The 15,776-nt window shown below is 48.0% G+C and overlaps 1 protein-coding gene across 6 annotated transcripts in view; it reads right to left on the bottom strand.

The window, feature by feature from the left end:
- Window positions 1-15,776, bottom strand: part of LOC311520947 (myosin-IIIb-like) — a 156,052-nt gene that overhangs the window by 79,296 nt on the left and 60,980 nt on the right. For all 6 annotated transcript variants that reach the window (XR_014711733.1, XR_014711734.1, XR_014711735.1 and 3 more), the window contains exons 16-18: window positions 8,801-8,847; window positions 8,389-8,454; window positions 4,493-4,612 (exon numbers count right to left, since the gene is read on the bottom strand). Coding sequence is in view for 3 of the 6 variants with exons in the window: in XM_084628940.1 (XP_084485066.1) it covers window positions 4,493-4,612; window positions 8,389-8,454; window positions 8,801-8,847 (233 nt within the window). In the remaining 3 variants the exon portion in view is untranslated. The remainder of the gene's footprint in view (window positions 1-4,492; window positions 4,613-8,388; window positions 8,455-8,800; window positions 8,848-15,776) is intronic.

The raw sequence follows: 15,776 nt of genomic DNA, 5'->3' as shown, positions 1-15,776 counted from the left end.
AGGCACATCAAGTGAGGTCCTGCAGGGATCGGTTCTGGGTCTGGTTATGTTCAATATCTTCATCAATGATGTAATTCAGCGGTGTCCAATATGTTCGCCACTAGCCACATGTGGCTAATAGGCTATTGAATTGTGGCTAATACATGTGGCTTTTTAATAATGTGGCTAATAAGAAAAATTCAAAACCACTGATTTGATTACTACTCTGGACTGAGGAAAAAGCTAAGTATTATCTTTTGGGATGGTGACAAAATTTCTTTTTGAGACAAGAGAGGTAAAAACGAGCATTCTTTCAGCAGCTGGAAAATTCTACAGTCCAAAAGGTACTGAGGTAGGTGTTCCAACTCTCCAGATTTACATGGGGAAAAGATAAGATGTGAAGGAACTTTTCTTTGTTTGCCTTATGGGACAGCAGTTTCCATGGTTTTGAATCTTAACTGAGTATCTGCCTTACATAATTATGGGTTTTATAAAAACATAAGTTGTCTTGAAAGTAGAAAACCAAAAGGCAAACTTAGAATCATAGCCAGATCTTCTTCACAGTATCTGTCATTGTCTGTTTGACTAGTTGATTATGTTGATTAAAAGATATCAACACTAAGAGAGAAACCCAACCTATCTATAATAAATTGAAAGGACTTATACCATGGAAATAAGGAGTACACAGGTTGTTACTCCAGCTCCTGAAGGCAAAGACAGGGCCATCTATAATCTAGAAGAGCACAGATCTTAGACCAAAATTTAAGAAAAGCAGTACAGGCTCTACTACTTAAGAAAGAACACCCACCTCAGCATATAAAAAGTGAAAGTCTCCTCAGAAAATTATTTTGAACAATCCCTAAGGCCGAAATATGGCCCTATGCCAAATTCTGGCCCCATATGGTGACAGGTTTCAGAGTGGTAGCCGTGTTAGTCTGTATCAGCAAAAACAACGAGGAGTCCTTGTGGCACCTTAGAGACTAACAAATTTATTTGTGCATAAGCTTTTGTGCGCTAGAACCCACTTCATCAGATGCATGGAGTGGAAAATACAGGAGCAGGTATAAATACACAGCACATGAAAAGATGGAGTTGCCTTACCAAGTAGGAGGTCAGTCTAACAAGACAATTCAATTAACAGTGGGATACCAAGGGAAGAAAAATCACTTTTGTAGTGGTAATGAGCATGGCCCATTTCAAACAGTTGACAAGAAAGTGTAAGTAACAGTAGGGGGAAATTAGTATGGGGGAAATTAGGTTTTGTAATGACCCAACAACTCCCAGTCTTTATTCAGGCCTAATTTGATGGTGTCCAGTTTGCAAATTAATTCCAGTTCTGCAGTTTCACGTTGGAGTCTTTTTGAAGTTTTTTTTGTTGAAGATTTGCCACTTTTAGGTCTGTTATTGAGTGTCCAGGGAGATTGAAGTGCTCTCCGACTGGTTTTTGAATGTTATAATTCCTGATGTCAGATTTGTGTCCATTTATTCTTTTGCGTAGAGACTGTTCGGTTTGGCCAATGTACAGGGCAGAGAGGCATTGCTGGCACATAATGGCATATATATATCACATAGGTAGACGTGCAGGTGAATGAGCCCCTGATGGTGTGGCTGATGTGGTTAGGTCCTATGATGGTGTCCCTTGAATAGTCCCTTGGTAAGGCATCTCCATCTTTTCATGTGCTGTGTATTTATACCTGCTACTGTATTTTCCACTCCACGCAGCTGATGAAGTGGGTTCTAACCCACTAAAGCTTATGCCCAAATAAATTTGTTAGTGTCTAAGGTGCCACAAGGACTCCTCATTGTTTTTGGCCCCATAGAACATGTGTGATCTTATTTTAGCCTTAAAAGTCTTAGTTCTGGGCGACTCTGTTCTCATCATATGAGCAGGTAAAACAGAGCACCCCTTGAGCAGAGCTAAGGGACATTTTGTTTTATAGAATCGTAGGACTGGAAGGGACCTCGGGAGGTCATCTAGCCCAGTCCCCTGCACTCATGGGAGGACCAAGCATTATCTAGACCATCCCTGACAGGTGTCTGTCCAACCTATTCTTAAAAACCTCCAATGATGGAGCTTCCACCACCTCAGTAGGCAATTTATTCCAGTGTTTAATCACCCTGACTGTTAGGAAGTTTTCCCTAACGTGAAACCTAAACCACCCATACTGCAATTTAAGCCCATTGCTTCTTCTCTTATCCTCAGAGGTTAATGAGAAAAATTTTTCTCCCTCCACCTTGTAACAACCTTTTATGTGCTTGAAAACTGTTATCGTTTCCTCCCTCAGTCTTCTCTTCTCCAGACTAAACAAACCCAAGTTTTTCAATCTTCCTTCATAGGTCACGTTTTCTAGACCTTTCATCATTTTTGTTGCTCTTCTCTGGACTTTCTCCAAATTTGTCCACATCTTTCCTGAAATGTGGTGCCCAGAACTGGACACAAGACTCCAGCTGAGGCCTAATCTGCGTGGAGTAGAGCGGAAGAATTACTTCTTGTGTCTTACTTACATCACTCCTGCTAAGACATCCCAGAATGAGGTTTGCTTTTTTTGCAAGTGTTCCACTGTTGACTCATTTAGCTTGTGATCCACTATGATCCCCAGATCCCTTTCTGCAGAACTCCTTCCTAGACAGTCATTGCCCATTTTGTATGTGTGCATCTGATTGTTCCTTCCTAAGTGGAGTACTTTACATTTGTCCTTTTTGAATTTCATCCTATTTACTTCAGACCATTTCTCCAGTTTGTCCAGATCATTTTGAATTTTCATCCTATCCTCCAAAGCACTTGCAAACCCTCCCAGCTTGGTATCATCCACAAACTTTATAAGTGTACTATCTAACTCACTGATGAAGATATTGAACAGAACCGAACCCAGAACTGATCCCTGTGGGACCCCACGCGTTATGCCCTTTCAGCATGACTGTGAACCACTGATAACTACACTCTGGGAATGATTTTCCAACCAGTTATTCACCCACCTTATAGTAGCTCCATTTAGATTGCAATTCCCTAGTTTGTTTATGAGAAGGTCATGCGAGACAGTATCAAAACCCTTACTAAAGTCAAGATATACCATATCTATCGCTTCCCCCCATCCACAAAGCTTGTTACCCTGTCAAAGAAAGCTATCAGGTTGGTTTGACATGATGTGTTCTTGACAAATCCATGCTGTTACTTATCACCTTATTATCTTCTAGATGTTTGCAAATTGATTACTTAATTAATTTGCTCCATTATCTTTCCGGGTACAGAAGTTAAGCTGACTGGTCTTTAATTCCCTGGGTTGTTCTTATTTCCCTTTTTATAGATGGGCACTAGATTTGCCCTTTTCCAGTCTTCTGGAATGTCTCCTGTCTTCCATGACTTTTCAAAGATAATTGCTAATGGCTCAGATATCTCCTCAGTCAGCTCTTTGAGTATTCTAGGATGCATTTCATCAGGCCCTGGTGATTTGAAGACATATAACTTGTCTAAGTAATTTTTGACTTGTTCTTTCCCTATTTTAGACTCTGATCCTACCTCATTTTCACTGGCATTCACTATGTTAAACGTCAAACCGCCACCAACCTTCTTGGTGAAAACCGAAACAAAGAAGTCATTAAGCATCTCTGCCATTTCCACATTTTCTGTTATTGTCTTTCCCTCCTCATTGAGTAACGGGCCTACTCTGTCCTTGGTCTTCCTCTTGCTTCTAATATATTTGTAGAATGTTTTCTTGTTTCCTTTTATGTCCCTAGCTAGTTTGATCTCGTTTTGTGCCTTGGCTTTTCTAATTTTGTCCCTACATACTTGTGTTATTTGTTTATATTCATCCTTTGTAATGTGACAGATTTTATACTTTTTGTAGGACTCTTTTTTGTGTTTTAGATAATTGAAGATCTCCTGGTTAAGCCAGAGTGGTCTCTTGCCATACTTCCCATCTTTCCTATGCAGTGGGATAGTTTGTTCTTGTGCCTTTAATGTCTCTTTGAAAAACTGCTAACTGTCTTCAATTGTTTTTCCCCTTAGACTTGCTTCCCATGGGATTTTACTGACCCAAAAGACAGTTCTCCTCAGAAGAGAGCTATCACCTCAGTCGGGAAAGTACCATCTGAGGTTGGGATCTTGAATCCCAGCAACAGCATGCAGCCGACTGTGCATCTTACTAGGGGGCTGGGAGTGGGATCTCTAGTGCTAGTGCCCTGGGAGGCAGATCCTGCTGTAATTAGGAAAAGTGGTAGAGGGAGGGCTGGAGTACGAATTTTGGTGCCAGAGTCCTGGAGTGTGGAGAAGAACCCTAAACACTCAGAGTTTAAGTGGAGAAAGAGCTATGCCTTCTCTGCTCCCTGCCCCCGTCATTGCCCCTCCTGCTGAAAGAATAAGCTTTCAGTATTCATTCAAGCCATTCAGTCTTCAAACCCCACCCTCACAATGGGGTTTGTCCTGCACAGTCCCAGCTGTATCCAGCCCCCTGCTCTGTCACAGGTCTGGTTCCTAACAGGACCTGGTTGAAGGGATGCTGAGCCCCTCACTCACCTGCTCCAGCACCACTTGGCTGTCAACCACGCCCGGCTCCTTCTGGCTGTTCGGTTTGATGCAGCGCACAAAGTGTGGGTTAGCAGAGTACATTCGCTCCATCAGCACGGATAGTGAATGCTAGCAGGAGGCGGTGACACAGGTCAGCAAATGCCAAATAATTTCCTGATTTTTGGTTCATTACAACAATCTGTAACCCACTCACCCTCCTTTGTTCTAGGACTATAGAGGTGTCAACTGGCCACTTCATTCTGAATGGCCTTTTGCAACATGTGAACTCCTTATCTGTACCAACTTGTAGTTAGCTGTGACACTGAGTACATTGCTTCTGTGTCAGCTTGAAACTGAAAGCTTGCTTCTTTTGCCAACAAATACTAATATCAATAACATTACCTCATCCATGGGTGGCTGGCATCATAGGCATGGGAAGACTGTACCTTCACAAACAGCCTGACACGTCCCTGCCCATGCTCCACCTCCAGGACCAGGGCCAGATTAACCTTTGTGGGCCATGCGCCAAACATATTTGTGGGGCCCCATGGTGGCAAAGGAGCATGGCGTGGGGAGGTCGGTCCCCAGAGTGAGAGGCCAGTCAGGGGCAATGGGGCATAGCATGGTGGGGCTGGCCCTGCTCCACCCAGCCCAGTGCAAGTGCACTGTATACAAACCGGAAGTTGCCAGATGCACACTGGCCCGCCCAGCCCTGTGCTGCCAGCGTGGCCCTTCCCCTCAGGGGTGGGCCCATGCCACGCCACACAGCCTCCGACTCCCTATGCCCAGCGTCCCCCGGAACTGCTATGCCCAGTGGCCCCCCACATAGACCCTCCATCACAAATGCACAGCGGCCTGCACACTACCACCCCTGCCCAGCACCCCCCACACACAGCCGCACCACTACTGCCCAATGCACTTCCCCATAGCCCACCACTACAACTACACAGCCCCCCACTCAGACCCCACACTGCCCAGCATCCCAACACACAGACCTCCCCCACCGCCCCCCAATGGGCCCTCCACTGGCCAGCAGCCCCCGCCCCCCCCGACACCTCCAGAGACCCACTCCTTCACACCCTGCCCCCTGGCCACACTCACCGGCCCTGCTGGAAGGTGGCGGCGTCTGCCAGGCTGAGCTGGCAGCGCATCCGGGGCCGGTTCAGTGCCAGGCTGGGGAAATCACTCCAGCCTCTCAGGAGTGGTGCGATAAGCCAGGCCAGGGTCTGCCCCTGCCCTGGCCAGACTCCCTCAGGACCCACTTGTCTGGAGATAGGGTGACCATACATCCCCATTTGGCAGGGACAGTTCCCTTTTTAAGCTCTGTCCTGGCCTTCTTGTCTTTTTTGACAAAAATGGACATTTATCCCATTTGCTCTCGCCAACTAATTAGTTGGCGAGAGCAATGAACAAATGCCCAGTTTACAAAAAAAGTCCGGTGCCCCCCCGAGCAGGGCGTGGAGGAACATGCATGTGGGGGGTGGCGACGTGTGGTGTCAGGGGGTCAACCCCAGCCCCAGCCAGAATGGAGCTTGTGGGGGTTAGGGGCCAGCCCCAGCCCCCAGCTGTAGTGCGGAGAGGGTGTCAGCCCCAGCTCCTGTCACTTGTGCAGGGAGCTGGGGCGAGGGAGGGGTCAGCCCCTGTCCTGGCAGTGGCATGCAGAGCTTGAGGAGTGAGGAGTCAGCCCCAGGCTGCGGCGTAGGGAGCTGTGCGGGAAAGGTCAGCCCCAGTGGCGGATTTAGAGTTAGTGGAGCCCTGTGCTCAGCTTCATTTTTGGGGCCCCTTCTTGGGACCCAGCCAAGAAAAAGAACATTTGCTCTTATCCCCCCCCCACCCTCGTTTTTCATTCTTTTTTTCTTCATCCTCCTCCTATAAGTAATAGCAAGTAAATGAAAATGAAGTGAGGTACCTTGATTGTTCTCGTCATCCAACTAATTTTTCCAAAGACCACTTGAAAATCGTTGGGGGTCTCGGCAAACCACAATGATCTTTCCAAATATTGTTTGTACTGTTAGCTAACTATTGTAAAGCTCTTTGGATAAGAATGCTTTATAAAAAAATGTCGGGGTGCAGGGTCTGGCCAGGACTTAGGGTGTGGGAGGGGGCTCAGGGCTGGGGGTGCAGGGTCTGGGAGGGAGTTAGGGTGAGGGAGGGGGCTCAGGGTTGGGGTGTGGAGTGCTGACCTGGGGCAGCTCCCATTTGGTGCGAGGGGTGCAGGTGGGGATGTGGGGAGGGGTGTGGGAGTCAGGGTGGGGAGGGGGCTGGGGGTGTGAGAGAGGGGTGCAGGAGTCAAGGCTGGGGATGCAGGGTCTGGGAGGGAATTAGGGTGCAGGAGCGGGCTGGGGTGCAGGGTCTGGCCAGGAGTTAGGATGCAGGAGGGGGCTCAGGGTTGGGGCAGGAGGTTGGGATGAGAAGCGCTTACCTGGGACAGCTCCTGTTTGGTGCGACGGGTGCAGGTGGGAAAGTGTGTGTGTGGGGGTGTTGCAGGAGCTCCTGTTTGGGGCTCAGGGTGGGGATGGGGATGTGTGGGGGGGTGCAGGAGTGAGGGCATTGGGGGCTGGGTATATGGGGGGTGCAGGAGTCAGGGCAGGGGGCTAGGGAAGTGTGAAGGGGTGTAGGAGTCAGGGCAGGGGGCTGAAGGTGTTGGTTGGGGTCATGGGGGTTTTCCCAGCCCCCTGCTCTGAGCAGCTCATGGCAGGGGGCTGGAGGGGGTATGTGTAGGGGGAGTGCAGGGCCCCACCTTTGCTCAGCCCTGCCCCAATTCCACCCCCTTCCCAAGGACCTGCCCCTGCCTCTTCTCCGCCTCCTCCCCTGAATGCGCTGCAACCCCACTTCTCCCCCTCCCTCCAGGAGCGCCGGCAAACAGCTGTTCGGTGGCAGGGGAAATGCTGGAAGTGGGAGGGGTGGGAACACGGCACGCTTGGGAGAAGAGGCGGGGGAGGGGGGAGCTTGGCTGCCGGTGGGTGTGGGCGGAGCCTGCCCTGCAACATGAGCCCCAGCAGCCGGCAGGACCAAGCTTCTGCCCCCGCAGGGGAGCATGGTGGGCAGGGAAGAGCTGGTGGGGCCTTGCAGCCCAAGCAGTGTGGGCTTGGCCGGGGCCACTTTGGAGCCTGGACCCGGGGCCATGGTAAACCCAGTACTGCCCAGGCCCCATCCTGCCTGCTGTAAGGCTGTTCCCTTTGTGCTGGGGCCGCTGGGACCAGGGCTGCTCCGGCCACACCGCCCACCCTCCCAGTGCTCACAGCTCGGCTGGGGGGCGCCTTCAGGGGAGGGGATGCCGGTCAGCTGGGTGTTGGGCTGGTTGGTGTGGCCAAGGCATGCTAACCATGGGGGTCGGGCTGGGTGGCACGGCCCGGGGAGGCTGGGGCCACGCGGCCCAGCTCTTTGGTGCTCTGGGGGTGCTAGCCTGGGGCAGGAGCTAGCAACCTGTGTGTGTGTGGCGGGGAGGTGGTGCTGGGCAGGGGCCAGCGGCCATAGTGGGGGCTGGGCTCCGGTGGGTGTGGAAGGGGGCAGGGCCTTGGGCAGAAGGGGCAGGGCTGGGGGCTAGTCTCCCCAAGCCCAGGGTTTTCCCACCACCCATGATCTCATCCACCTTTTCTCGCTAATATCCTGGGACCAACACAGCTACAACAACACTGCAAACAAAGAATAACCAGACCCTCCTGGATCCATGGTCCTGTTGGTGAAAACTCCATCAGCAGTGCCAGCCAGGGCTCTGGCAGTGGGAGCTCCCTCTCAGCAGCACAAGCCAAGATTTCCCCCTCACTACAGCCTGCACTTATAGCTCAGAAAAGTCCTTTCTCCATGTGCCAGGAGCTCTATTGACTATGTTCGGGTTCCTGGGGACCATTTCGGCAATTCCTTGCATGTTACTAAATAAGCATAGCAAAACAACAGTACTTTACCCGGAATTGAGCACCCACTGATTGCTTCCGTGTGTTGTTGAAGTTATTGTCTGTTCCTGGCAAGACCTGAAACCAGACCTAAACATGTATATCACATACTCCAACATCATTCCCCTGAGCTCCCAGCCTGGAGCCCTGTCTCTATCTGAAGATCAAGCCCATAGGGTGCTGGGAAAAGGACAAGAGAATGGATTTCAAAGGAGGAAAAGGTGAGTATGCATGTGCCAGGGAGACAAGAGGGAAAGCCCACTGCCACAAAAGGAGGAAGAGCTATAGGAGCAGAGACAGATTCCAACGTGCAGGGCTGCCTGTCCTCATTCTCTCCCACACCTTAATTGTAGACATCCCAGATGGGAGAATCATGCCACCAGGACCCAGTTATTGGTTGTCCTGGGGACCCCATGGTTCTTACCTTGGCTTTAATGTGAGGCATCAAAGTCCCTGTTCTGGAGACTGTAGCTGGATAAAAGAAAAAGGTAACACTGAGTTCTGCAGCCCCATCCCTCAAACCAGGTGAAACCATCAGCAGACATGGAAACCTCCCCACAGGTGCAGAAAGCTTGTCCTGGTAAACCCTCTTCCCCAGAAAAAAGTTTAAGCTTCACATGCTGAATACAAATGAACGAAACCCTGGTAAAACAATGAGCTTAAGAGCAGGAAAGGAACACTTGGAAAACGTGCAGGTACATAAAACAGATCTAGGAAGTAGCATTTGGGGCACTGAGGGAAATTGCTTATCAATTTACTGAACAACCGGCCACCATCTTTGAAAGAGTCAGGGACAACTGGGGAGGTGTGAGAAGAAAGGAGAAAAGCAGAAATAGTGCCAATTTAAAAAAAAAAAAGTAAGAAGAGGGATCCTTACAATTACTACTACCCTGCAACTTTTATCCCTATCAGAATAATGGGAATGTTAACAGTATAAACAAAAACAAAAAACCCCTGAACCCACACAACACTGAATATCACGAAGACAACTCAACTATGACCAACAGTCAGCATGGGAGGCTTATAAAGAGTCATACCAGGTAAGTTATTTATATAATTTCAGGATGAGGTTAAAAACAGATAAAATTAGCATTGAATTTAGTGAAGGATGTGATACAGTCTCGCACAACATGGATACAACATTGTCACCTGAACTGAAGACTGGCCGAAAGACCATAAACACAGGACAAAGATAAACAACAAAGAAATGAGCTGGGGGGATGAGGTTCAGTCTTATTTCACATTTTCATTAACAATCTGGAAGAGGTAAGCAAACAAGATGTTAATGACATTTGCCCATAGAGCTACACTGGAAAGAGTTGGAAATCCCATCAAGGACAGAAAAATGCTGAGACCCAGGTTATTTATTTAATTTGCTAAATGCCAACAGGTAGCTGGAGGAGCTGAACAAGACATAAAATATAAAGTGAGCACTGTACACTTTGTATTGTGTTGTAATTGAAATTGATATTTGCAAATGTAGAAAAACACCAAAAATATTTAATAAATTTCGGTTGGTATTCTATTGTTTAACTGCGATTAATTGAGATTAATGTTTTATCACAATTAATTTTTTTGAGTTAATTGCGTGAGTTAACTGCGATTAATTGGCAGCCCTATATAATATACATATTGTGTGTGTGTGTGCACGCAAGCACGCGCATGCATGTTGGAAAGTCCCTGCAATTCCGTTCACCCATGTCAAATATCCCACAGCACTTTGCAAAGTTGAAGTGATCTTTGGCATTAGAAAATAGGAAGTCTGTCGAAGCCAAAATACATGAACAGCATATCCTAGCGCAAGTTGGGGTGTACCTCCTATGCCCAACTGGTTCGGAATTTAGCATGCAAAACAGAGATGAGAAAAGTACAGAACAAAACAAGTTAAAGAACTGTTACAAACTGGTGGGCTGGATGTTCATAACACGTAAATAGTTTTCTAACTTGTAACTATAAATACTACTAGCTGAAATGCATATATATGAAGCACACCTTCTGTATAAGGTGAACATACTGAAAGAATTTGCTTCCCAAAAGGAGGATTGTTTTGTGACTATTGGGCCTACAAAATGTACCTCAATTGTAAGCTCAAAACTAAGAAATGAGTGAAAGTTCCTAAAATGTTACAATAACCATAAAAAATAGGTCAAATTATTTACAACACTGAATGTAGAAATAAGTGGCAGAGAACCAAAGAAGCTGGATTAGTCTAACCCAAAAAGGCCATGTTGATATAATCCAAGGACTGTTAAAATTATGCTTGGAGAAACGGAAGGCGTGGAACCAGAAATTAATAGATCAAAACTGGTGTTATGGATAGTATGCCTAATTGGTGAACAAAATAATGAGGGGGATAAACTATGCAACCCTTGGGCTTCTTAAATAAACTTTTGGGAAAAAATCTTCAGTTCAGCTCTCCTTCTCTTCTCTCGTCGCACTTTGCATCATAGTCCTGGTCTACACTACGAGTTTAGGTTGAATTTAGCAGTGTCAGATCGATTTAACCCTGCACCCATCCACATGACAAAGCCATTTTTGCCGACTTAAAGGACTCTTGCAATCGATTTCTGTACTCCTCCCCGACGAGGGGATTAGCGCTGAAATCAACATCGCCAGGTCGAATTTGGGGTAGTGTGGATGCAATTCGACGGTATTGGGCTCCGGGAGCTATCCTAGAATGCTCCTTTGTGACCGCTCTGGCAGCACTTTCAACTCAGATACACTAGCCAGGTACACAGGACAAGCACCGGGAGCTTTTGAATTTCATTTCCTCTTTGGCCAGCATGGCGAGGTCATCAGCGGAGGTGACCATGCAGAGCTCATCAGCACAGGTGACCATGCAGTTCCAGAATCGCAAAAGAGCTCCAGCATGGACCAAATGGAAGATACTGGATCTGATCGCTGTATGGGGAGACGAATTCATGCTTTCAGAACTCCGTTCCAAAAGATGAAATGCCAAAATATTTGAAAAAAATCTCCAAGGGCATGAAGGACATAGGCTATAACAGGGACCCGCAGCAGTACTGTGTGAAACTTAAGGAGCTCAGCCAAGCCTACCAAAAATCCAAAGAAACAAACGGCCACTCCGGGTCAGACCCACAGATATGCCGCTTCTGTGATGAGCTGCAGGCAATTCTAGGTGGTTCCCCTACCACTACCCCACCCCTATACGTGGGCTTCCGCAAGGGGGGAGTCTCACACAACAGGGATGAGGATTTTGGGGACGAGGAAGATGAAGATGAAAAGGAGGATGAAACCGTCCTTCCTGACAGCCAGCAACTATTTATCACCCTGGAGCCAATACCCTTCCAACCTTCCCAAGGTGGGCTCCCGGACCTTGAAGGTGGAGAAGGCACCTCTAGTGAGTGTACCTTTGTAAATATAATACATGGTTTAAAAGCAAGCATATTTAATAATTAATTTGCCCTGAAGACTTGGGATGCATTTGTGGCCAGTACAACTACTGGAAAAGTCTGTTAACGTGTCTGTGGCTGCAGCGGAAATCCTCCAGGGACATCTCAATGAAGCTCTCCTGGAGGTACTCCCAAAGCCTTTGCAAAAGGTTTCTGGGGAGGGCAGCCTTATTGCTTCCTCCATGGTAGGACACTTTACGACGCCAGGCCAGTAGCACATAGTCTGGAATCATTGCAAAACAAAGCATGGCAGCGTATGGTCCCGGTGTTTGCTGGCATTCAAGCAACATCCGTTCTTTATCTCTCTGTGTTATCCTCAGGAGAGTGATATCGTACATGGTCACCTGGTTGAAATAGGGGAATTTTATTAAGGGGACATTCAGAGGTGGCCATTCCTGCTGGGCTGTTTGCCTGTGGCTGAAAAGAAATCATCCCCGCTGTTAGCCACGGGGTGTAGGGAGGGGTGAAGCAATCATCCCAGAGATTTGGGGGGTGGGGGGAATGACCTTTGTACCGAAAGCACATGTGCTATATAATATTAACAGCTTGGTTCACCGTGAAAGAATCTACCTATTGTTCTCTAAAATGTGTCTTTTTAAATACTACTCTCCCTTTTTTCCTCCCGCAACTGCAAATGTTTCAACGTTGCGACTAGCATCTCTGTCTCAGAGGCTAGCGCAGATAAGAAGGCGAATAAAACTGCACTCATGATTAAATGTTTTCTGAGCTCATGCAGTCCTCCCGCACTGAAAGGGCTCAGCAGAATGTGTGGAGGCAAGCAATGTCAGAGTCCAGAAAAGCACAAAATGAACGTGAGGGCAGGAGGGACGCGCGAGAGGAGAGGTGGTGGGAGCAGAGGAGAGGTGGCGGGATCAAGATGATAGGCGGCGGCAGTGTGATGAAAGGAGGCAGGCTGCAATGTTGAGGCTACTGGAAGATCAAACTGATATGCTCCAGGTTGAGCTGCAGGAAAGGCAGCAGGAGCACAGACTGCCACTGCAGCCCCTGTATAACCAACCACCCTCCTCCCCAAGTTCCATAGCCTCCTCACCCAGACGCCCAAGAACGTGGGGGAAAGGGGGGTACTCCGGGCACCCAACCACTCCACCCCAGAGGACTTCCCAAGCAACAGAAGGCTGGCATTCAATAAGTTTTGAAGTGAAGTGTGGCCTTGTCCTTCCCTCCTCCCCCACCCCTCCCGGGCTACCTTGGCAGTTATCCCCCTAATTGTGTGACGAATTAATAAAGAATGCATGAATTTGAAACAACAATGACTTTACTGCCTCTGCAAATGGTGACTGAAGGGGGGAGGTCGGTTGGCTTACAGGGAAGTAGAGCGAACCAAGGGGGCAGGTTTTCATCAAGGAGAAACAAACACAACTGTAACGCCATAGCCTGGCCAATCATGGAACTGGTTTTCAAAGCTTGTCTGATGTGCAGCGCGCCCTGCTGTCCTCTTCTAACCACACTGGTGTCTGGCTGCGCGTGATCAGTGGCCAGGCAATTTACCTCAACCTCCCACCCCACCATAAACGTCTCCCGCTTACTCTCACAGATATTGCGGAGCACACAGGAAGAAGTAATAACAATGGGAATATTGGTTTCGGTGAGGTCTACCTGAGTCAGTAAACTGCGCCAGCGCACTTTTAAACATCCAAATGCAAATTCTACCACCATTCCATTTGAGCATAAGCTTTCATGAGCTATAGCTCACTTCATTGGATGCATTCAGTGGAAAATACAGTGGGGAGATTTATATACATAGAGAACATGAAACAATGGGTGTTACCATAGTGATCACTCTGATTACAGTATGTATGGTAACACCCATTGTTTCATGTTCTCTATGTATATAAATCTCCCCACTGTATTTTCCACTGAATGCATCCGATGAAGTGAGCTGTAGCTCACGAAAGCTTATGCTCAAATAAATTTGTTAGTCTCTAAGGTGCCACAAGTACTCCTTTTCTTTTTGCGAATACAGACTAACATGGCTGCTACTCTGAAACCTACCACCATTCTGCACTTGCTCAGCCTATAGTTGAACAGCTCCCGACTACTGTCCAGGGTGCCTGTGTATGGCTTCATAAGCCATGGCATTAAGGGGTAGGCTGGGTCCCCAAGGATAAATATAGGCATTTCAACATCCCCAGCGGTTATTTTCTGGTCTGGAAAGTAAGTCCCTTCCTGCAGCTATTCATACCGACCAGAGTTCCTGAAGATGCGAGTGTCATGTACCTTTCCCAGCCATCCCACGTTGATGTTGGTGAAATGTCCCTTGTGCTCCACCAGTGCTTGCAGCACCATGGAAAAGTACCCCTTTCGGTTTATGTACTGGCTGCCAAGGTGGTCCGGTCCCAAGATAGGGATATGTGTTCCGTCTATTGCCCCATCACAGTTGGGGAATCCCATTGCAGCAAAAGCCATCCACTATGACCTGCACATTTCTCAAAGTCACTACCCTTGATAGCAGCAGCTCAGCGATTGCGTTGGCTACTTGGATCACAGCAGCCCCCACAGTAGATTTGCCCACTCCAAATGGATTCCTGACTGACTGGTAGCCGTCTGGCACTGCAAGCTTACAGAGGGCTATCACCACTTGCTTGTGAACTGTGAGGGCTGCTCTCATCTTGGTATTCCTGCGCTTCAGGGCAGGGGAATCATCCCAGGCCTGCAAAACTATGCCATCCCACCAGTCTGTGCTTGTTTCCCGGGCCCAGAATCAGCATTCCACAGCATGAGCCTGCCCCTTTGCCATCAGGATGACCAAATTGCCAGGGCCTGTACTTTGAGAGAAACCTGTGTCCATGTCCTCATCACTCTCATCACCACGCTGCCATCGTCTCCTCGCCTGCTTTTGCAGGTTCTGGTTCTGCATATACTGCATGATAATGTGCAAGGTGTTTACAATGTTCATAACTGCCACGGTGATGAGTGGGCTCCATGCTTGCCGTGGTATGGTGTCTACAGGACAGCAGAGTTGTAGCGGAAGCAGTGGCTGATGACAGATGCCAAGAGAATAGATATTTATAGAGAACAACGAGAGGACCTGCGAGGTGGATTCATGAGAGCAGAATTGCAGCGGAAGCGGGAGCCCATGACTGCCAACATGGAGAAATTCACTATCGAGACAAAAGCAGGAGAGCAGAGTTGCAGTGAAAGCAGTGGTTTGATGACGACCGTTAGCAATCCTACTGCACCGTCTGCTGAAAGCAGTATGGCACCTGCATGGAAAAAAGGCGCAAAACGATTGTCTGCCATTGCTTTCACGGAGGGAGGGGCAACTGACGACATGTACCCAAAACCACCCGCAACAATGTTTTTGCCCCATCAGGCATTGGGAGCTTAACCCAGAATTCCAATGGGTGGCAGAGACTGCAAGAACTGTGGGATAGCTATCCACAGTGCAACGCTCCGAAAGTCGAGGCTAGCCATGGTACTGTGGACGCACTCCGCCGACTTAACGTGCTTAGTAGAGACACACACAATCGACTCTATAAAATCACTTCCTAAAAAATTGACTTCTATAAATTTGACTTAATTTCGTAGTGTAGACATACCCAAAGTTCATCCCCCTTCCTGTCAGCACTGCAACTCATCTGAAGGACTTTCTTCCTGAGAGAAAGACCGGCTGGCCTTGCTCCTGTTTAAGGAACTTTGTTTTCGCCTGCGAGTACTAAAAGTCATCGCATTATCATACACAATGTGGTCGTAGCTGTGTCGGTCCCAGGATATTAAAAACACAAGGGAGATAATATAATATCTTTTACTGGACCTACTTGTGTCACTAAGAGACCTGAAGAAGAGCTCTGTGCAACTCAAAAGCTGTTCTCTCTCACCAACACATGTTGGTCCAATAAAACATATTACCTCACCCACCTTGTCTCATTGCATTATCATGTCATCCAGTCCTCAGCCCACCAGTGGGGATATATGATTAGCAGCATTACAAAAGCACTATATTGTATTCTCTACCCTTATGGTGTT

This window comes from Lepidochelys olivacea (genome assembly GCF_965140295.1).
Source record: "Lepidochelys olivacea isolate rLepOli2 genome assembly, chromosome: 5".
In the NCBI taxonomy this organism is placed as follows: Eukaryota; Metazoa; Chordata; order Testudines; family Cheloniidae; genus Lepidochelys; species Lepidochelys olivacea.
The sequence above is the reverse complement of the archived record's forward strand: the minus strand, read 5'-3'. Positions and strand labels throughout refer to the sequence as shown.